At 38.2% G+C, this 23,679-nt stretch overlaps 1 protein-coding gene across 4 annotated transcripts in view; it reads right to left on the bottom strand.

The window, feature by feature from the left end:
- The window catches only part of PPFIA2 (PTPRF interacting protein alpha 2), a gene marked incomplete at both ends in the record, with an annotated part of 317,533 nt that overhangs the window by 136,334 nt on the left and 157,520 nt on the right, over window positions 1–23,679 (bottom strand). For 2 of the 4 annotated variants that reach the window (XM_080620698.1, XM_080620699.1), the window contains one exon: window positions 9,249–9,311. The exons of the other annotated variants lie outside the window; for them this stretch is intronic. In XM_080620698.1, coding sequence (XP_080476824.1) covers window positions 9,249–9,311 — 63 coding nt within the window. The remainder of the gene's footprint in view (window positions 1–9,248; window positions 9,312–23,679) is intronic. 4 annotated transcript variants of the gene reach the window in all.

The raw sequence follows: 23,679 nt of genomic DNA, 5'->3' as shown, positions 1-23,679 counted from the left end.
TGCCTGTGGACAACCCGGCAGGCAAAACCCCTGCCTGGGTGCTAAACCACCTAACAGTTTGGAAAGGTCATGCTTCAGTATACCTGTGCAGAGCACCTTGGCTGTGTCTTGACCTGCTTGATGAACTGAAAATCTGACTTCTTTGTCAGCCAAAATGCTAGCTGCCTGCACTATATTTAGTATATAAGCATCACATGAAAATTTACTAAAAGTCTTAAAGATACCTACATAGGCAGACATCTATTTTAGCACTACTGGAATGCAAGAAAATCAGTTCCTTTCACAGAACTGAAGGTGGCACCTGAAGGCACTCTTTTCTTTCTCATCCATTTTGAATGAATTGGTTTTCAATACTCTACATCTGGGTCAGAGCAATCCGAGGCACAGCTACAGGTTGGGCAGAGAAGAGATTCAGCCCTGTAGAGAAGTACTTAGGGGGGTTGGTCAATGAGAAAATGAACATGAGCCGGCTTCAGTGTGCGCTCGCAGCCCAGAAAGCCAACTGTATCCTGGGCTGCATCAAAAGGAGCGTGACCAGCAGGTCAAAGGAGGTGATCCTGCCCCTCTACTCTGCTCTTGTGAGACCTCACTTGGAGTATTGTGTGCAGTTCTGGTGTCCTCAACATAAAAAGGACATGGAACTGTTGGAACAAGTCCAGAGGAGGGCCACGAGGATGATCAGGGGACTGGAGCACCTCCCGTATGAAGAGAGGCTGAGAAAGTTGGGGCTGTTGAGCCTGGAGAAGAGAAGGCTGCATGGAGACCTCATAGCAGCCTTCCAGCAACTGAAGGGGGCATATGAGGATGCTGGGGAGGGACTCTTCACTAGGGTCTGTGACAGGACAGGGGGTAACGGGTTAAAACTTGCACAGGGGAAGTTTAGATTGGATATAAGGAAGAAGTTCTTTACTGTTAGGGTGGTGAGGCACTGGAATGGGTTGCCCAAGGAAGTTGTGAATGCTCCATCCCTGGTGGTGTTCAAGGCCAGGTTGGACAGAGCCTTGGGTGACATGGTTTAGTGTGGGGTGTCCCTGCCCATGGCAGCGGGGTTGGAACTAGATGATCTTAAGGTCCTTTCCAACCCTGACTATTCTATGATTTCCTTTTCCAGTCTCTATTATTCAAAATTTTATTACCAACTTTACGAATAGCCACTGAGCTATAGTGGAAGTTAATATAATATTTTTATTTAAAGTGAAATATAAGTGCCTATATACTAACAAAGCAATGTATTCTAATGTGGGAGAGACTAAATAGACATCTAGAAAAGGAAAGTTCCTTCTTTTCCTTCTTTAAATTTTGGAGTTATTTTTCAACTGCACTAAGTGGCCAAAACCAAGAAGACTAAATGAATTAAAATGCAGTTACAGCATTTCAGTGTTCATTACCTACTTTTAGAAGTTTTTGGAAACAAAACCAAATAAAATAAAAAAAACCCAAACAACCAAATCCCCAAGCAATTGCATTGCAATCATATCAAAAGACTTTCTTAACAACAAAAAATGCAATATGAGAATCAAATGAGTCCACTTTGCAAAAGTAAAGGGGATAGTAAAAGCTATCCTCACAGACATACAAGCCCCTATCTGTTGAAACAGATAAATTTGAAAATATCCTTCCTTTCTGATCATGCTTAACTTTGCATAAAGTTGTACCTCCTGTTTTGCCTCAGGAAGCCTATTCAACTTGATTTACTCTTTTTCTACAAATTATGTCAAGATTTTATTTGTCTGTTATTACGTAGCTTATGTAAGACTGTATGGACATGCACGCAGTCTCTACTAGACCTTCAAACAACAGTTTGTGTAAGAATTCCTATGTATGTCAATTTTTAAATGCAAATGAAAAGTTTACATATTTTTAAATTATTCTTGAAAGGCCTTCTCTATAGTGACTGGATAGTATTTCATAGATATCTTCATAAAACATTTTAGAAAAAATCTTTGTTTTGCTATCAGAGAACTAACAATGTAATAAAAAGAATTATTCATATGACTGATGCCTTCTTCACCTATGTGTAGTATCATATTTCTGTCTATTGATGGAATTTTTGTATTAAGACCTCTGTATTCCAGAAGAATTGACCGAAAAAGTGAACTTGACAGCCTGCAGCTTTATTATCTGAATGTGGTGTCCTGGTTTCAGCAGTAGCAGTCATTTTTCCCCTTCTTAGTAGCTGGTGCAGTGCTGTGGTTTTGACTTTCAGCCTGGGAACAGTGCTGATAACACCAATGTTTTTAGTTGTTGCTCAGTAATGTTTACTCTGACCAAGGACTTTCTGAGTCTCGTGCTCTGCCAGGGAGGAGGGGAAGCTGAGAGGAAGCAGAGACAGGACACCTGGCCCAAACTAGCCAAAGGGGTATTCCATACCACAGCACATCATGCCAATCATATAAACTGGGGACAGTTAGCCAGAGGGGCTAGATCACTGCTTGGGTCGGGCTGGGTATTGGTTGGCAGGTGATGAGCAGTTGTATTCTCTTCCCTTGTTATTTCCCTTATCGTTATTATTATTGGTGGCAGCAGCAGTGATTTGTGTTATACCTTAGTTACCGGATTGTTCTTATCTCAACCTGTCGGAGTTACATTCTTTCGATTCTCCTCCCCATCCCTCTGGGAGCAGGGGGAGGAAGGAGAGGGAGTGAGTGAGCGGCTGAGTGGTTCTAGGTCGCTGGCTGGGCTTAAACCATGAGATGTGGTCATTTGGACTTGTTAAGGAAAGAGGGAGATGCATGTACAAACTGCTTAACATATTCTTTTTGTTCTTCCAAGAGTATTTGCTGTAATTTGCCATACTGCTGATTCTGTGTCATGGATCAATAAACCCCTACAGTGAAATAAAACTCAGAGAAGACAGACAAGGATGATGTGCTCATGAAGCTCAGAAAATAATGTCTGAAGTGGACATAGCTATCATAAAGGCAGCTGATCTTATCTCAACACCTGTATCAGTTGAGTGGGTCAACTGGTTATGTAAATGGCCTACTCTAAAATAATCAACAGAAAGCATTATCTTCCTTAGCCAGACAGGCCAGCATGGGGGAGCTGTATTTGTGGCTCAGACCAACAGAGAGTATAAATATTGAGCAAACAGCAAATTTGACTTTGAAGAGAGCAACAGGTTTGAGCTGGCTTCAACCTATGTATTCCTTCCCAGCAACATTCCCAGGAATGCCCAGCGCCATGACAATTAGCATATAGACAGCAGTAATAGGAATTATGTTCATTATGTGAGTTCACTGTAGAGCACAACTGTCACATTATGCTTTTGTTGCAATTTCAGAATATCTCGCTGTATCACTTTTCTAAACCAAAATCCCAGGTAATGTCCAATATCTTCAAACAAGTAAATTTGTTATTAAACAGTAAATCTTTCTTGTATGTACTATCTAAAAGAACCTGGCTAGAGGGTGTTGGGTTCTGATATTCTGAAAACTCAACAACAGCAATTCAATAGCTCTCACAAGTTTCTTCACTTCTTTAGAAATTGATGTTATTATGTAGATACGAGTGATGAATATTAGTTTATGCTGGCACTCTACTAAAAGGACAGACCATAGGACCACATGGTGGATACAGATTTGCAAAGCAGCTGAATAAAACTAGTGCTCTCAGGGGCTGCAAAATGTTTCCAGAAGTCTCTACTGCATTGGCAAACTTCTTAGGAACAACAACATATGGGTGATTCAGGCTCAAAAGCTTTTTCCATTAATTGAATTTCTGTAAGTTGAAATAGGTTTTTGTGGTAGCTCTTCATCTTGGGCAAATATTTTTGTTCGGGCCAAATAAAGTTCCTTTATACAATCAGAACAACATCATCTCCAAATTTCTTTAAGTGGTCTGTCATCATGGCTCCTCAGGTAAAGAAAAAAAAAATGCTATATTTAATACACAGTTTAGAGTTCTCATAGTATAGATTTTTTTTTCCCCTGTCATTTCCTTTGGGAAATTGAAACCAAGTTTAATCCTTGCTGTAGTATTATATTCAATCATCATTGTATAAAGCGTTTATGCATTTCCAATCCAATGACTTTCTTGAGGCACTGAGGATATTTGAAACATAATATTTGGTGTAAGCTTTTTCCTCTGATCTGTCACGTCCAATATGTTTATGCTTTTCAATTATTTCTAACTTCAATGGGCTGTAAGCATGAAACAAGTGCTTAAGGAACACTGACCTTTAAAATAATTAATTTTCTTTCTTAGGGCATTTTTTTTTCTTCTTAGATGCCAAGTATTAGCAATTTAATAAAGCAGAACTGTTGGCTGGGGAAACAATTACAAAAAAAATTCTATTTCATCACTCAAAATGTAATATATTTGTATGTATATATAGTTACAAGAAGGGACCTTAAAGCTCATCTAGTTCCAACACCTGCCGTGGGATGGTTGCTGAAAGCCCTATCCAACCTGGCCTTGAATACTACCAGGGATGTGACAGCCACAACATCTCTGGGCAACTTGTGCCAGTGTCTCACCACCCTCACAGTAAAGAATTTCTTCCAAATGTCTAATATAAATCTCCCTTCTTTCAGTTTAAAGCTATTCCCCCTTCTCCTGTCACTACACGCCCTTGTAAAAAAGTCCCTCTCCAGCTTTCTTGTCAGTTCCTTTAGGTACTGGAAGGCTGCTTTAAGATCTCTGCAAAGCCTTCTCTGGGGTAAACAAGCCCAACTCTCTCAGCCTGTCTTCATATTTTGTTATTTACATTTTTACTGTGGACCTTAAAGAGCTGTAAAAAAAGGGAATATTAATACTGCCATTTTGCAGAAGCTCAAGATTATGCAAACCCAGCAACTAGATCTGTATATTGTGTCCTGTCTTTGTTCTGATGATTAGCTTGCATTGTTTCCGCTCATGAAGTAATGGCATTGAGGTATCAAAGTATGATAGACTGTTCTGTCTAAATGACTTTATGTCCATCAGCAATGTCCATCCAAGTGTGCTAGAATACATGCATACTTTAAGAGTACATCTACAGATATTACTTCTTATCAAGAAACATTTTTTTTTAATGTATGCAAAATTGCAATTGTTTAAAGACTAATGTATAAAAATGATACATATATAAAGAAAGAGAGAAAGAGAGAGAGAGACAGTCAAGATTTGGTATATTTGTATGAAAGTCAGCAAACCCAGCAGTTAAGTACCTCTTGTTATGCCACTAAACAGTATGTAAGAGAAAGGGATATACTACAATAGCATATTAGTGTTGTGTATAATATCAGTTTCTCCACTCAGCTTCTCTCATGTAAACAATTCATAAGAATAAGAAGTAGAAAATGGGAAGTTTATGTGGGAATAAAGGTAAACTGAAGCCTATAATAAAGACTGTGGAGGTGTAAACTTCACAGAGCAACAGCACACAAATTAGATTTTTTTTAAATTTGTGATAAATTGGTAACAAAATTGTAACCTGAAAATCATCATAATATCTGAGTGATCAATTTCAAATATGTTGCAATTTCTTCTTGAGTTTCAGTTTTATTGCAAGCTTTCCAGAGTACTTCTATTAAGCAAAAATATATACTATACAATCTGTATATTTAGAAATCTTCTTACAACTGTTATTAATAACATTAAGAGATGTGACTCAGAATTAATAGAGAATTTTGAAATATCTTAGTATATGTATCTCATGAATGATCTATTCTATGTTTTCTGTACAGTTTTAGCATCTCAGTCACTGCTTCTAGATGAGTACTTCTAGAAATACATTTTAGGTCTGATATAGAGCCAGAAAGCCAAATCAAATAAATTTTGCTTTTTTTTTTTTTTTTTGACTAAATAACTGAGGTTTATAATTAATTACAACTGTATAATTAATGCCATGTAATTAAAATGCTGAACCAGTGCAATATACACTGACTGATAATTTTACGCTTCTGAGAGCATCCTCCACAGCTATTCCTTTTACTAGAAGCAGAAATAAAAAGTTGTACAATTCACAGTAATTACAAGAAACTAGAAAACATTTCAGAACAATGTAGCCCAGTAATTGAAAAGTTACCGTGCACTCAAACAGTTTCAGCTGTAGATTTGAGAGCCTTAATGCCAGCTATTGAAACTATGATTCACACAGGTAATTGTGGGTTTGGAATTCAATAGAATAAAATAAATTATTTAATTATTTTTTCTTTCTTGTATATTACAAAGTACATTAAGTTATTTTCATTAGCAATTTTTTCTCTAATTAGCATAAGAACAATCAGTCATGACATAAAAGTGTACTTGTGAAAAAGTCTAAGGAGCTGGGTTTTACTCGGTAATGAAAAGCTACATAAACAGTTTCCAATTATCAGGGAACCAGAGGAATTAGGTGTGAATGAACTACTTTGCAATTATTCACCAAGTTTTGGATGACTTTTCAGTTACAGTATTTCTCTAAACTGAAGCTCGATCTGCTTTTGCAATTGTTACTGTGCCCCAGGAAGATTTTGTACCAACAGAAGTACTTGTAAAGCAGAACTGCCTTCCCTTACTATCCTCCCTGCAAATGCTGGATGAAAGGGTGAGTGCAAATTTCCACTCTTCACTCTCGCTTTGTGCATTGGATGGCATGTAGATGTTGGTAGGGATTATATTCTGTCTCGGAACAGGATTCTTTTGTATCTAATAGGACTTTCAGTCATTACTAATTATATGCAAAAATCAGGTATAATAAAAAATAAATTTAAGGAATTTAAATATTAAAAATCATTAAAATCATAACATAGACTTTCACTGAGAATTATTTGGAAGTATGCAACAAAAAATACAGTATCTCCTTGTTAAGAGTCTTCAGAGTTAAGAATTTGGTTGTTTGCACCTATTTATAAAGTGAGAATCTAAAATTAGGCCTCATGACTGCCTGAGAATGACTTTGGGTATAGGTAAATAATAATGGCAAGAGCTTGTTTCACACCCTTTGTGACTGAACTGAGTTATTTCCCAGAGGAAATCAACAGTAGTTTTCAACATGAAAGTTTTTATTTTAATGAATTTACACTGAAAGTGAAATCTAGAATAGGAACTAGCTTTTTTAAGAATGCTTTTTACTTCATGGAGAGATATCAGAAGGACCTAGTAAAGTCTAGTCTTTCAACTGATTTGCAAGATTCTTCACTGTTATCCACAGAGGAACTTCATTTTTTTTTCTAAGTTTCAGCTTTGGAATGATCTTTAATGTATATTAGGCTAGCTATTTGCCTAATCTATAGCTTAAATTAAGATAGAAAGACCCCTCAGTGGCAATTTTTCTTGAGAGGACAGTTCCTCAAAAGGTATACCTTGTTTTCTTCATTGGAAGTGGCTGCATCATGGCTTAATTGAACACCAGGCTTTTAGGAGGCTACAGTCAGGTGAGGCAATTCTTGTCTTAAACATCATCTCAAATTGTGAAAACAGGGTTTGTATTACTTAATTTTAATCATCTATTAGGAGGGTAATTAAGCCAAGACAGCCTTTTAGGTCCTCTTTTTAGTCAACAGAGAAAGACTGATACCTTCAGGAAACCAACAGGTAAGAATGCCTCTACCCTCCACTGTCTCTAGAGCAAAGGCAGCAATATTAAATTCAACATTAAACTTTAGACATGAAAATCAGGAGATGGAGTTAGAAGAGCATTTTATGGATTTTACATTTTATCCCCTTTCTTGTAGAGGTTAATATATTTCTTTTTGGAGAACAAAAATACTTCACATAAGTACAAAGAGAAAAAACAAAACTAAAACTGGGATAATTAAGAACTGTAGTTCTTAATGACAGCTTCTGTGATCTCAAAAGGCAAGAGTAAGAATATTTTTGTTCAATGGCAGTTAAGGTAATGCTATGGACTTCTATATCTGAATTTGAAATTCTGTGTTTCACCATGCTTGTCAACTCTGTCATGTTATTAGCTTTACTATTACTATCTTCCATTCAAAAACTATTACTATCTTCCATTCAAATTAAAATATCTTCCATAACAACTCTGTCATGTTATTAGCTTTACTATTACTATCTTCCATTCAAAATGGTACTATATGCAGACTGAAATATTAAAATTGCTTTGGAGAAGTTAAAGTCATATTGAAAATCCAGATGAGATGAGAGATTAATCATATGTTACATACTGAGCAAACTTTTTCCTCTGCATAGAAGGAAGTCTGAAAGTGGAATCAAATGGTACAAATAATAGACAAGAATTTATAACATTGGTCCATTCAAGAAATATATTCAGAAATTCATAATAATTCAGATAGATACATTATCTTCTAAGACTGTAGTGTGAAGAATTTCTCTATGTTCCCTTAAAAGCACAAACTTTCCAGAGAAAAAGATTGTTTTAAGATATTGATTTTTTTTTTTCCAGATAGGGAGGACAAATTTCTTGCCAATATTAATTCACAGTATTTTTTTCTCTTTGCTATTAGTTATTTTGTCTATATTGTGCTTGTACTTTGATTATTTTTTTCTACCTTAAAAGAACTTAAGGTGATGGAAATGCTTATCCAGAATCCTCCTGCCTATTCCCCTATAAACATGATAATCTTTAGCTGAAAAATAAATTAGTAAACACGTTACATGATAAAAAAATAACTTCTATATAATGCAGAGCCACAGTCTTTCCACAGTAGTACATCCCAAATTCTCATGAATGTTTTCCAATTAATGTATGAGTTCAATTTTGGCCCAATAACTTTGCATTATCTGAATACTTTTACAAAAACAAGATAAATGACCTATTATACTACAAGTGAATAATTTGCTTCATTTGTTAACAAAATAGATTTCTTAGTCTGCCTTTCCTGAGCAATGGAATTCCTCCCTTCTTCTATTTTATGTCATGAGATATATTTGTTTAAGCAAGAAAAATGAAATTACCTTCCTTCCAAATTTAGTATTACATATCTTTATATGAAAATCCAATTTAGAACTGGGTTCAATAGGATAAATATAGCCTCTTATTGCTTTCCTCAGTTTGCTTATTGCTGTTCTACTGATTTCAACTGACAGGAGCATTTTGCTGTATGGGAAGCAAGGTAAATGCAGAAGGAACTGTGAATATATTAAAATTTTCTTTATTCAGCTGTATCAGAAAAGAATTACAGTAATTCAGTAATTTTGATAGAGTGAGACCTCACTTGTAGTACAATATTCATTGACCCTGAAACATAATGTGAAGTAATCTCGAGATGCACAAGCTTCTGTGGATAACAAAAGATGAAAATCACATTAGAAGGCTTTGCATTTAAATTACACAAAAATCCAAGATATTTTGAACATACATTAGGGCAGGATATGGTCCTTTGAATGTTATTCTCAATGCTCGTACCAGCAGCAACCGTCATCTGAAAAAGGGGGCAACAGAGATTCTGCTGAATGGAACACAATTTTATACAGTGCTACAGTATATTTAAATTACACCATGTTAACAAGGTGAATGTTGTTATCATTCAAGCAAGCTGATCTAAGAGAAGAAAAATGTGGCTCAACTGAAATTCACACAAAAAAATTGAAAGTATTGTTACATCTCCTGGCTCATGAGGTGTTGAGTAAACAGGCAAATAGTAAGTCACTTCAGTGTTCTGTAGTGCACCGCAGGAGTGAACTCTGAAGCACTGTCAAAAAGTCAGATAACTATGGAGAAATAATCATACCTCTATGGCTAACTTTAATCTGAAGTCTCTACATAAGGCAAGAGGTTTACCTGTTTGTGAGGCTTGAAAAAAGAAAGATCTACTCCCCAAATTAAAATAATTTACGGAAAGACACCAAAAGAAGCCCCTTCAGCTATCTGAAGAATATACATTAGCATTGAATGCTATTTTTACTCCTTTTTAATGACTTCTTAATTTAGTCCAACATGTAAAAATCTTCTTCAGAAAGACCCTGACTACTGGGCAATCTGACCAGATGACAATTCTTCAGATCATATTTACTTCAGAGGAAATTAATATCAGAAATATAGAAGTATTTTTTAAAATTCTGTTTCAATATATCTTGACTGCCATTTAAAAAACTCCAGCAAACCAAAGAAAGAAAGCCAACACAGTTCTAGACTAGACCTCTAAACAATGATTTTTTTCCATTGTTGTGAGCATATGTAACAATACATACAATGTTCATGCTAATTATAGTTGAGCGTCATCATCTCTCAAAGTAAGTATTGACCTACACTTTATTTCTGCGACTATTTACCAACTCAATTCAATAAACAAGGTATTCAGAACTGACAAAAAGACAGTATTTTTGCATTCAAGTATTTTTAATAGCACAATATAACATTTGGAAAATACAAAATATTGCAAGATGTGTTTTATAATGACTTTACTATTATAATTTATGAGGAAGTTAAGCCTGACTGCATATTAATACTGACTTTTTCAGTAAACTAAAATGTGCACATGAACAATATCCTTGATAGCAGCCACATGCATGTATTTATGTTAGGGATAGGCTGGAGAGTATGGAACTCTGCCTGGGGATGGGTGAGCAATCGACAGAGAGTTTGTGGGTCAGGGTTAAAGGGAGGACAGCAATGGAGGACATTACTGTGGGGATCTGTTACAGACCGCCTGATCAAGAGGAATCTGTGGATGAAGTGCTCTATAGGCAGATAGGAACAGCCTCACGCTCACAGGCCCTTGTTCTCCTGGGAGACTTCAACCACCCTGACATCTGTTGGAGTGAAGGTATGGCCCGGCACAAGCAATCCAGGAGGTTCCTCAATTGTGTGGAAGACAACTTCCTCCTGCAAGTAATAGAGGAGCCGACAAGGAGAGGTGCCATGCTTGACCTCGTGCTCACCAACAGGGAAGGGCTGGTTGGAAATGTGACGCTCCAGGGCAGCCTTGGTTGCAGCGACCACAAGATGGTCGAATTCGAGATCCTCGGGACAGTGAGAAGAGCGTGCAGCAAGCTCACTGCCCTGGACTTCAAGAGAGCAGACTTTGGTCTCTTCAGGAACCTGCTTAGTAAGGTTCCATGGGATACAGCCCTAGAGGGCAGGGGGGCCCAAGACTCTTGGTTGTTATTTGAGGATCACCTGCTCCAAGCTCAGGAGTGTTGCATCCCAACTAGAAGGAAGTACAGCAGGAAGGTCAGGAGACCTCCTTGGATGGATAAGGAGCTGCTCAGGAAAATTCAAAGTTAAAAAGAGGCTTATAGAAGGTGGAAGCAGGGACAGGCGGCCTGGGAAGAATACAGGGATGTTGTCCGGGAAGCTAGGGACCAGGTGAGGAAAGCTAAGGCCCAGCTAGAATTGAACTTGGCTAAGGATGTTAAGGATAGCAGGAAGGGATTCTATAGGTACATAGCGAGTAAAAGACAGACTAGGGACAACGTAGGCCCCCTCCAGAAGCTATCGGGAGAACTGGCTACCCAGGATTTGGAGAAGGCTGAGGTTCTCAATGACTTCTTTGCCTTGGTCTTCAGTGGCAAAGGCTCTGATCGCACCACCCAAGTCTTGGAAGGCGAATGCAGGGACTGTGAAAATGAAGACCCTAGGCCCACTGTAGGAGAGGATCTGGTTCGAGACCGTCTTAAAAACCTAAACGTACACAAGTCCATGGGACCTGACGAAATCCATCCGTGGGTCCTGAAGGAGCTGGGGAATGAAGTTGCTAAGCCACTGGCCATCATATTTGAAAAATCATGGCAGTCAGGTGAAGTTCCCAATGACTGGAAGAAGGGAAATATAACCCCCATTTTCAAGAAGGGGAAAATGGACGACCCAGGGGATTACAGACCAGTCAGTCCCACCTCTGTGCCTGGCAAATTCTTGGAGCAGATTCTCCTGGAAGACATGCTAAGGCACATGAAAAACAAGGAGGTGGTTGGTGACAGCCAGCATGGCTTCACTAAGGGGAAATCCTGCCTGACCAATTTGGTGGCCTTCTATAATGGGGCTACAAAACTGATGGACAGGGGCAGAGCAGTTGATGTCATCTACCTGGACTTGTGCAAAGCATTCGACACTGTCCCACACGACATCCGTGTCTCTAAATTGGAGAGACATCAATTTGATAGGTGGACCACTCGATGGATAAAGAACTGGCTGGATGGCTGCACGCAAAGAGTTGTGGTCAATGGCTCGATGTCCGGCTGGAGACCGGTAACGAGTGGTGTCCCTCAGGGATCAGTGTTGGGACCGGTCTTGTTCAACATCTTTGTCGGTGACATGGACAGTGGGATTGAGTGCGCCCTCAGCAAGTTTGCTGATGACACCAAGCTGTGTGGTTCAGTTGATACGCCGGAGGGAAGGGATGCCATCCAGAGGGACCCTGACACGCTTGTGTGGTGGGCTGATGCCAACCTGATGAAGTTTAACCATGCCAAGCGCAAGGTCCTACACCTGGGTCGGAGCAATCCCAGGCACGGCTACAGGTTGGGTAAAGAAGAGATTCAGAGCAGCCCTGCGCAGAAGGACTTGGGGGGGTTGGTTGATAAGAAAATGAACATGAGCCGGCTTCAGTGTGCGCTCACAGCCCAGAAAGCCAACCATATCCTGGGCTGCATCAAGAGCAGCGTGACCAGCAGGTCGAAGGAGGTGATCCTGCCCCTCTACTCTGCTTTCGTGAGACCTCACTTGGAGAATTGTGTGCAGTTCTGGTGTCCTCAACATAAAAAGGACACGGAACTGTTGGAACAAGTCCAGAGGAGGGCCACAAGGATGATCAGGGGACTGGAGCACCTCCCCTATGAAGATAGGCTGAGAAAGTTGGGCCTGTTCAGCCTGGAGAAGAGAAGGCTGCGTGGAGACCTCATAGCAGCCTTCCAGTATCTGAAGGGGGCCTACAAGGATGCTGGGGATGGACTATTCACTAGGGTCTGTAGTGACAGGACAAGGGGTCACGGGTTCAAACTTAAACAGGGGAAGTTTAGATTGGATATAAGGAAGAAATTCTTTACTGAGAGGGTGGAGAGGCACTGGAATGGGTTGCCCTGGGAGGCTGTGAATGCTCCATCCTTGGCAGTGTTCAAGGCCAGGCTGGACAGAGCCTTGGGTGACATGGTTTAGTGTGAAGTGTCCCTGCCCATGGCAGGGGGGTTGGAACTAGATGATCTTAAGGTCCTTTCCAACCCTAACTATTCTATGATTCTATGATCCATGTTTGACTATCTACAAACCACATATTGCCAATGATGTTCATTCTGTGATTTGTAAGAGTTTTAAAATATTTGAAAGTTTTAACTTTCAGTGTTTTAAAGGAGAATTATGCTACTAGTGGTAACAAAAAAGAATAAATCTTGAATTTTAAGCAAACTCTCCATGTATGCTGCCAACTTCTTAACTTCCTTCTGTCATATTTACCACCCTAAATATTTGAAAATGTTTTTATAATGCTTTTTTTTTTTAAGGCAATTTCACTTCAAACAGAGCAGCTACTTTTGAAAAGAACATTCCCCTGCAAATCAACTTCATAGGCAATTCATGTATCATGTTTCGACATATCTTTAATACCACTGTTGCTCCATAATTTCGTAAGGTAAAAACAGCCCACATTATGTCAGCAAGATACGGTTTGACATAAACAATATCTCAGCATAAGAAAACATGCACATTATAAACATTCATCATAAACATTCATTATTTCAGTCTCACATATTTATTTAACAATGGTTTGATGCTTATTAAATTTAATCTCAATGTTTATACATATACAACTACTGATAAATGGTTAAAAAATATGTAAATATTTTTCACATTTTTGCACATTTTTTAATTTACTTATCTCACACAAAATGTTTTCTGTTAATTTTACACTTTCGTGTGAAAAGGTAGATCTACTGTATACTTTTGACTGCTGCATCTGAGCTCTGTTAACTAATTCATTTTTGTCTGTTATTCATCACTGTTCAAAGCAATATCCTCTGGGTAACTTTAGCCTAATCTTGTAAACATTTTCCCCCCGTCTTTCTTCTTGTATAACTGTGACTAAAAGTTTTTTGATGAAAAGTATAAAATGAACAGTGTTGAATTCTAGCAGCTGATAGGTTTAACGACCAGTATTTTGACTCTTCAGGCCTACTATGGGAAACTTTACATAACTAGAAATGTGTGATCCCTGATATTTCAAGGCAATAGGGCTATTTCCTTATAGCCATGGTAATTTCCTATCTACCTGGACTCATAGTACCTAAAATGTCAAGTGTATGAGAAGAGAAATGAAAGAAATATATTCAGAAAAAAGTATAAAATTTGTGCATTAATTCTAAAATGTTTGTCTTCAAACTATGCATGTTAAGACAAAAACATAATATTGTGATGAAGATTTTACTGGCAATCATTTGAGATACAAAACCCACGAATGAGTTATCCAGTGTAATGCAGCAATTCCCATTTCATGCATCTTGATAGAATATTTAGTCCATTCAGGAATGCATCTAATATTCTAGCATCTACTTAATACTTTGTACCCTAGTAACTGTCACCTATTGGAAGTTGTCTATTACAGTTTCGTCTTCCTCCTATAGAAAATGCATCAGCATTAAAGCTTATCAGAGGAAAGAAATGGGGTCAACAGAGATAAAAAAAATCTGAAAATGAAGCTCTAGAACTATATTCTTCCCTGGGATGAGCACTTCAGCTATTATTTGCTGTGAAATACACACACAGGGATAGATTCTCAATCTGTACCCTAAATGATAGACCCAGAAGTGTTTCCAGGCTTCTTCTCTCTTTTGTGTTTCCACAAGGAAAAGCCTTGTGTGAGGCTGTGGCACATCTGAAAACATTTTCAGAAAATTCATCACCCACAAAAAGCCCTCGAGGTACATATACAGCCAAGCTATACCTCCTGGCGTTTCCAAGACGGAATCAGACAACAATCACAAATAACTGCCCACATATGCAGCAAACTGGCCTGCATTTCGTAATTAGATGGAAATAGTGACAAAGGATAAATGAGACTACAATTTCAAGCTTCTGTGGAAGCACTAAATTAAGCAAAGTTTTAACTAATTCTGTAAATTAATCTTAGGAAGTCCCCAGTCAAAGCTCTGGTAAAGCAGGAGCTCTCTTGCTCTCAGTTATGATATCAGCACTACAGCACTAATTTCAAGGCTATATCCAAAATAAGGACATTAATAAAAAAGAAAGCCAAGTTTTATAATCAGTGGTATCCAAAGCTGCTGGCAAATTCAAAGATGTTCACTGAATAAATCTGATTTGTTGATATATTGAAGAAAGCAGTGCAGAATCTCCCTTAATTCTTTGACTTCTATGATACAGGTAACTGACAAGTGGAACGTACTTATTAGAAAAATAATTATTAGCCTGCTATCACAAAAAAGAAACTCTCCCTCAGAGCAATATTTTATGTTTCTTGACACGAATTTTGTGGTGATCAGTCATATCACTTCCCACATTCCAAAATGATTTTTAGGTGTTTTAGCCTACTCAGCCTAGGAAAGTGGCTTCAGCTGAGCCTATCCTGAAGTGTAGCTGGTTCCATGTAGTATCTCATGCATCTCACATGATTACTCCAACAACCAGTACCTTCAACTCAAGTTGTTTCTTCCGTGGAAATTCATAGTTATTCCTGAAAAATGAGTTTGACCTCTTAATATATCATCTAAATTAAACAAAACCCTCTAATTTCTTTTAATGTTTGTACTAGAAAACAATGTTAGATTTCTTTTTTTTTTTCCCTAAAAAAAACCAACAAACCCATCACCAACAACACTTTCACTAAATCTAATGCTTTATATTGCCCCATCTTACTATCAGCTGCCCTTAGTATAACACAGTTGTCTTCGTGAGGGACCTCTTATCTGAAGATATCATCTGGTTCTGTGCAGAAAGTGATCTTTTATTGTTGAACCAAAACATACGTAATTTATTTTTCTTTCTCCATTTAAAAAAATCCAAGCCATTTAAGAGACGATCCGTGTTCTTTAATTATACTTTCTCATTCAGTTAAATACTCAGTTACATGTAATGACACTGTAAACATGGAACTAAATGAATGGTCCTAAATTATCAACTTAGGACTTTTAACTCAATAAAGTTAGACATGTCTATGCTCTTAAGTCAAGGAAATAAAAAAAAAAATCTCCTTTTTATAGCCAGAATTGGTATGTCTCTCCATTTGTGTGTACCTGTAAATATATAATAATTTTGCATATATAGGATATGATACATACAAAGAACTATCTAAGGACATTTAGCATGGAGAAGGCTGAAGGAAGACCTTACTATGTTCTTTCAATACTTAAAGGGAGCTTGTAAGAGATGAAAACAGACTTTTTACAAGGGCATGTAGTGATAGGAAAAGGGGTAATGGTTTTAAACTGAAAAAGAGCAGATTTAGACTACATACAAGGAAGAAATTTTTCACAATGGGAGTGGCGAAGTACTAGAACAGGTTGCCTAAACTGGTGGTAGATGACCCACCCCTGGAAACATTCAAGATCAGGCTGGATGGGCTCTGAGTAACATGATCTAGTTGACGAGGTCCCTGCCCATTGCAGGGGGGTTGGACTAGATGACCTTTAAGATCCCTTCCAACACAAACTATTCTACGATTCTAAGACTTGATATATGTTGTACATATATGCAAACTACACATAATAGTATATATACACTATACGTTATATGCTTGATGATAGCCTGCAGGAAAAAAATGTAAAAAGAAGTAACAAAATCCACTCTACAACCACCTATATCAATAGGACCTCTCTGGTGTGTACACTGACCTATACACACTTGACTTTGTTCATGGGAGTATTCCCACTGAGCTACAGGGAACTTGATATCATTGCAGGGTTAAACTTACATATAAAAATTTGCAAGATCTAGCCCTAATACCTAATATACTGAAAGACAGACCTTGCAGTCTGTATAGTAATCTTCCCCCAGTACTGTATAGTACCTTCCCCCATGGTGATACAAGGTAAGATAATGCATCACTAAGTGAGCATTTTAAAGAAATAAGATTCATATTTATTTGTTTACCTGCATCACAGTGGCTGAACAGTCTAATTATACTCTGATTATTAATTTTTAAAATCTCTACAAGATGCAAATGCAGAAAAATCACCATTTTTAAAATAAGCTCTTACATTTACACTACAAAATATTGATTTAAAAGTATTGAACATAGGAGAAATTTATTATAGCAACTAAAGATTCAGAACAGTGATCACAGAAGCAGAGTTTAATTTCATATAGCCATTAAAATATCTCAAATCATGCTTCTGTGTTGTACCAAGGCACGGAAATAATTCAGGTATATATTTTAAAATTGTTGCTAATAAAAGAAGTCTAGAAAGGAACTGCCTGAATAGTTCTTAGTCAAAACTGAAAAATATTTCTTTGCCTAATTGCCAGAAATTCCTTTGCATAAAGTCTTTTCAGACTGCAGTATTTTTTTCATTACAAGTGCACAAAAGAAAGGGTATGCTCATTTGATGTCATGTAAAAATATGAAACTGTATGAGCATGTTGGAATGTTATCCTGTCTTTTAAAGTAGATCTGTGGAAATCATGCTGAATACCCATTTGCTCTGTCTAATGAAGACTCTATTTACATTCCACGTTTAGTTCCAAGTCATTTTATCAAGGATTAGTACTGCAAAAGAAGGAAAAGAAGGCAAAGAAATGAAGGAAAGAAGGAAAGAAAAAAAGAAGGAAAGGAAAAAGTAAAGAAAATGAAAAAAAAAAAAAAAAAAGCCACCAACCAAATACATCTACAGTGTTTTTCTGCACTCCCTGAAATCCTGCTCCTCTAATCACACAGCAACCAGACCTGTACCCAGGTTGTGGTAGTAATATCTCACCACCAGAGAGAGCGACTGTAGGGAAGGAAGATACAGCAGTTCACACATGCCTGCATACTGCTCTGCATTAAGACAAATGTAGTTTAGAAAGGTGTGTTGAGAATGATGCACATGGTCCCAGGAGATCAGACCCCTGACAGATTTGGATTAGATAGAGCTCAAGTGCACCAGAGGAGCCTATACAGGTTTCAGAAACCACATGGGTCTTGTGGGAGAGAGAAATCTTGAAAACTGGACATGGATCACAGGATCTATCAGAGCTTTGTCAAAGGCAAAATGAAGCCAAACTTCTGGAAACATGCTCAAAATAAATCATGCTCTAATTTTAACATTTTGCTTCTTGTAATCTCATTTTTACTGTATGACTACAGCAGACAGCAAAGCCAGAAGTATGCCTAAATCATTTTCAACAACAGTGTACTGCTTTGATTGTCTCACAAGTCAGATGAAGCCTATTCAAAATCTGTTCCTCTTCCAATCCTCAGATTTCTACATAGAAAAAAACCCAAAAAACCTAGGACAGAGAATCATGGTTTTATTTTGTAGTAATGAATATTTCCCTCGTTTCCCTAAATGCATGTGCCAGCACATCAAGTTTCCTGCAAACAGAGGGACAATTTGTCCTCTGATCTGGAAGCAGCATGTGGCAGAAGAAAACATGCCCTTGGGTGAGTGCAGAATGCTGCCACCTTCTTGAACTACTGAATGATATTCTGCTTTGTCCAGCTATGGAGGAGTCTGGGATGTAGCTATTCTATATAAATGTGAGCAAACAAAATGGAGCAACCAGTACAAACTCCCATGTACATTAGGGAGGCCCAGGAGGGTATACCTCAACTTTTGATTGATATGTGCAAGGAGAAAGATAGTAAGCGATAAAGAACAGAAGCCTTAATTCAGGCTTGTGATCACGCCAATCTCCTCAGTGCTCATTTTTCATGCCCTTATCAGGGTACTTTAGGCTGCAGACTAAAGTATTCAGGTTCACAACAGGGGTTTTATGTAATTTATTAAGTATATATTTTCAGGGAGAATATATCATAGAGGCTAAATGAAGTTTTCGGTTGTTTTTTGTTGTTTGTTGTGGCTTTTTTTTTGTAATTTTCCTGTAACAGAACAGCTAAAAATAAATCTCATGGCATGAATGTGTGTAATGATAATGAAAAGCTTGAAAGCCAGTCTTGAGAAATTTTGCAACTAAGCACTCTCACTAGGTAAGAGGTGAATGGTTTTTTGCCTGAAGGAGGCAATCAGTGCTTGTACTTTTGATTTAAGCGCTGTGTTATCTGGTTGTGTAATTTGTACTACACCTAGTCAGTTGAGATATCCTCACCAAACCAAATCATTGGAATACAGACTATTTGGACCAATTACAAACTGGTCCTTCAAAAGTGTCCTTGTTTCAGCTGCAAAAGTTATTTTTCTTCTTAGTAGCTGGTGCAGTGCTGTGTTTTGGCTTTAGTCTGAGAACAATGCTGATAGCACACCAATGTTTTAGCTGTTGGCAAGTAGTGCTCACCTTGATCAAGGACTTTTCAGTCTCATGCTCTGCCAGTGAGGAGGGGCACAAGAAGCCAGGAGGAAGCAGAGACAGGACGCCTGACCCAAACTAGCCAAAGGGGTATTCCATACCACAGCACATCATGCCCAGTGTATAAACTGGGGAGAGTTACCGGAAGAGCCAGAACTCTGCTTGGGCCGGGCTGGGTATTGTTTGGCAGGTGGTGAGCAATTGTAGTGTGCATCAATTGTGTTTATTGTTTTTAATCCCTTCCCCTCTACCTTTACATTCTCTTCCCTTGTTATTTCCCTTATCATTATTATTACTGGTGGTAGCAGCAGTGGTTTTGTGTTACACCTTAGTTACTGGACTGTTCTTATCTCAACCCGTGGGAGTTACATTCTTTCGATTCTCCTCCCCATCCCTCTGGGAGCAGGGGCGGAGAAGAAGCGGGGGGAGTGAGCGGCTGCATGGTTCTGAGTTACCATCTGGACTTAAACCATGACAAAAAGCAGTCTTCAAGATAAGTCTATCTGGAAATTGTAATCATAGACAGCTAAGCTTCAGTAATAGTTTCTCTTTCATATCCTTCATATTAAAAAAAGAGCCATAACAGTATTTTGTATTAATTGGGAACTTCCTACTGTACCCCCTCTGCAAGCCATTGCCTGCTTTGTCACATGCGAGTTTGTACTGTCTATACTATGTTGGTTAATGAATGCCCAATATGCCAGACTTTAAATGGAGACCAATGTTGACTCCTAGAAAATATAAAAGAAGGCATATCAGGTAATGAGAATTTCCCTCTTCAGACAGTGGAAAACTACTGTTTATTCCTCTTATAAAGGAAAAGAGGCACGTCTTCCCTGAACATGGTGCAGGATGAAAAAGAAAATGACACAGTCCATCCGCTGTGGTCAGGGAAGCCAGCCCATACTCCCACCACACTTCTGTGTTCAGCACAGGTGTGTCAAAAGACCTGAACAAACCTAGAATGAGTTTGCGGAGAAAACTGCTTCAGCCACTACAGGAACAAAATAGGAGTGATGTTGACTTTGACTCTGCATCCTCCATCCAGACTGCAACACAGCTCAAGGATGTGAGATACAGGAAAGGAAACATCTAACATTTCTTGGATGTTTCATTAAATTTTGAGTATGCAGGATGTGGATATCAGTACAGCAAAACATAATATTGAGTGTATAACTGAAAGTTGTCTTGGTATAGCTTTGAAATGTAAAGTTACCAGCCTCTTAAACAACAAGCTTCAGTCTTAGAAATCATCACATCATTGGTAATTTCTACTAAGACAAACATTTTTGTACATTATCTGAGAAAACACTGTACAAAAAGGATTTTAAAGAACATCTACTTTCTTCCCTCTCCCCATATTTGATTTAAATATGTTTTTGAAAGGTATTCACAACAAGGAAAGTGCTTCTTTTCATTTATGACAATTTCTCCTTTGGCATTTGGCTATATAGAATTACAGAATCACAGAATGGTTTGGGTTCGAAAGGACCTTAAGATCATCTAGTCCCAACCCCCCTGCCATGGGCAGGGATGCCTCAAATTAGACCATACTGCCCAAGGTTCTGTCCAACCTGGTCTTGAACACCACCAGGGATGGAGCATTTACCACTTCTTTGGGCAACCTGTTCCAGTGCTTCACCACCCACACAGTAAAGAACTTCTTCGTTATATCTAACCTGATTTTCCCCTTTTTATGTTTAAACCCATTACCCCTTGTCCTGTCACTACAGTCCCTCATGAATAGTCCATCCCCAGCATCCCTGCAGGCCCCCTTCAGATACTGGAAGGCTGCTATGAGGTCTCCACACAGCCTTCTCTTCTCCAGGCTGAACAGCCCCAACTTTCTCAGCCTCTCTTCATACAGGAGGTGCTCCAGTCCCCTCATCATCCTCATGGCCCTCCTCTGGACTTGCTCCAACAGTTCCGTGTCCTTTTTATGTTGAGGACACCAGAACTGCACACAATTCTCCAAGTGAGGTCTCACGAGAGCAGAACAGAATATAGTGATTAAAAGATTTTATTTCTGCTCTCTTTCTTTGGAGAATAGAAAAATCTATGGGTTTAAAACTATAGAGTTGGAGAGAGTTAAAGAGAAAAATAAGAAGTACATAAACGCCACTCTCTTCTGCCTGATGATGCAAGAGAAAGAAGATTCATTGATTAAAACTCTGCCTATTCTAATTGCAGCAGCAATAGATCTGCTGAGATTATCACTGTAAATACTACAGCCCACAAAAATAATTCAATATTCTATTTCTATTTTTAGAAGTAGCACTTTTATAAATATAACCTCATTCTACAAGACTAGCTAACACTGTTCCACACCGATTTTTCCTCATAGACTATCACCTCAGAGAAAACCAGATACGGATACATAGATATCTGCAGTCTGCAAAGTGTTTTAGTTGAACTGTTCTTAGTTTGGTGGTTTGTTTTAAATGTTCATCCTTCTAGAAAAGACATTGCTGAAAAAATACAGCTTGCTTTTGAATATACAAATGGGACAGGCATATGACAGTTTAATTCCTGGGGGATTTAATGCTACTCTCTTGATCCATCTTCCAAGCAATCTGGCTCTCTCCCTCCCTGTCTCACTGATGACTGTGTAATGTTCTGCAGGTCCTGAATAGGTCAGGGCCATCACATGCATTCCTGCTGTCTTAGAGAAGTAATTAAAGTAATTTATATTATAATTTGCCACCATGTTTGCTAGGTACTGTGAAGTATAACTCTGAGAATTTTTCTTCTCTGAAAAAAGTCAAAAGGCACAATTTCATGTGTGTATAAACAAACTATATGTGGGATACATGTACACTGGTTGGATGTACTTTGCTGGTTTTGATTTATTCGCTTTTCCTCGTAAATATAGAAGCCTAAGTCACAGACTTCAGCAGCATCAGTTTTGTTTGCATTTGAAGACCCCCCCACAATCCTTTGAGATACCAAAAGGCAACCAAATTAATATAGAGCAGTGCAGTGATGTATTAATGATTTACACACAGTTTCAGGGACTGAGACTCCTTAGGATGCTGCCAAGCAGCAGCAAAGACAAATTAACAAGAACTGCACCTTTTTCTCAGCTGTCTGTCACCCTTTGGGCAACAGCCAGATGTCAGAAACCAGTTTACATTCACATTAGAATTAAAGAAACATAGAATTGTTTAGGTTGGAAGAGCTTTATAATCATTGAATCCAACCACTGACCCAACACTATCAAGGCCACCACTACACCATGTCCCTCAGTGACACATCTGCACGTCCTTTACACAATCCAGGGATGGTGACTAAACCACTTTCCTGGGCAGTCTGTTCCAGTGCTTGACGACCCTTTCGGTAAGGAAATTTTCCTAATACCCAATATAACCCCTTCTTGATGCAATTTAAGGATGTTTCCTCTTGTCCTATCATGTGTTACTTGGGAGAAGATTTTAACACCCACTTCACTACAACCTCCTTTCAGGTAGTTGTAGAGAACAATAAGGTCTCCCCTGGGCCTCCTTTTCTCCAGGCCAAACAACCCAAACACAAAAGAATTACACAATCAAAATAAAAATAAAATTAATCTGACCTATGCAGGATCTATTTTAGGATGAAATGTACATGAAACTGATTATTCCTCTTTATTAACTATAGCTCAAATGTAGACTTCTAAATTTGATAACTCGGCTAGGTAGGAAAGGGAGATTATTCACTTTTCTCAAAGCTTTCATGAAAAGCATTATGCGGAAGAGCACATTCAAAAATTAAATTAAATTCTAATTGTAAAGGAAAGAACTGAAACACTTTTGATTTAAATTAAATATGAAACTTTTCAGGTGAAGACCAGCAGACTGAGGATTGCGTGTGTATGTATTAAAACAGCACATTGAGTCACAAAAGCATTTTAAAACTTTTTTCAACTGTCCTTTTTCATACTGGTTTATAATTCAGCATTGCACTGAAAGTCCAAATCTGAAATGCTCCAAGAAAAACATAAGCACAGGGAACGTTTTTTTAAGCTGTTTACTTTTTGGTCATTTAACATTCCCTGCAGCTGCTTGGAGGACAAATCAGACCAAATTTCTTACCAGATAATGTTCAGAGAGCTATGTCTTTATAATGAAAATGAACAGAAACGCATGTTGAAAATTTGTTGGAAATAATGACAAAAGTGCTTAAAGTGCGTGTACACCAGGAGACCTGAAGAAAGTGAGAAAGACAGTGCACGTGTCCATGAGCCTAGTTTCATTTGCTATGCTTCTACAAGTCCCTGATATTGTGGCAGTGACCAAGGAGTGGTCCAGGAAAGAAAAGGTTTCCTGATACCTATGATCTTGGTCCTCTGCATACAGCCATTCTACCTAGATAATCACCAGGAATTTAAAGTATAACAATAATTATCATGCCCATATAAAACCGAG

This window comes from Psittacula echo (genome assembly GCF_963264785.1).
Source record: "Psittacula echo genome assembly, chromosome: 1".
Classification (NCBI taxonomy): Eukaryota; Metazoa; Chordata; class Aves; order Psittaciformes; family Psittacidae; genus Psittacula; species Psittacula echo.
The sequence above is the reverse complement of the archived record's forward strand: the minus strand, read 5'-3'. Positions and strand labels throughout refer to the sequence as shown.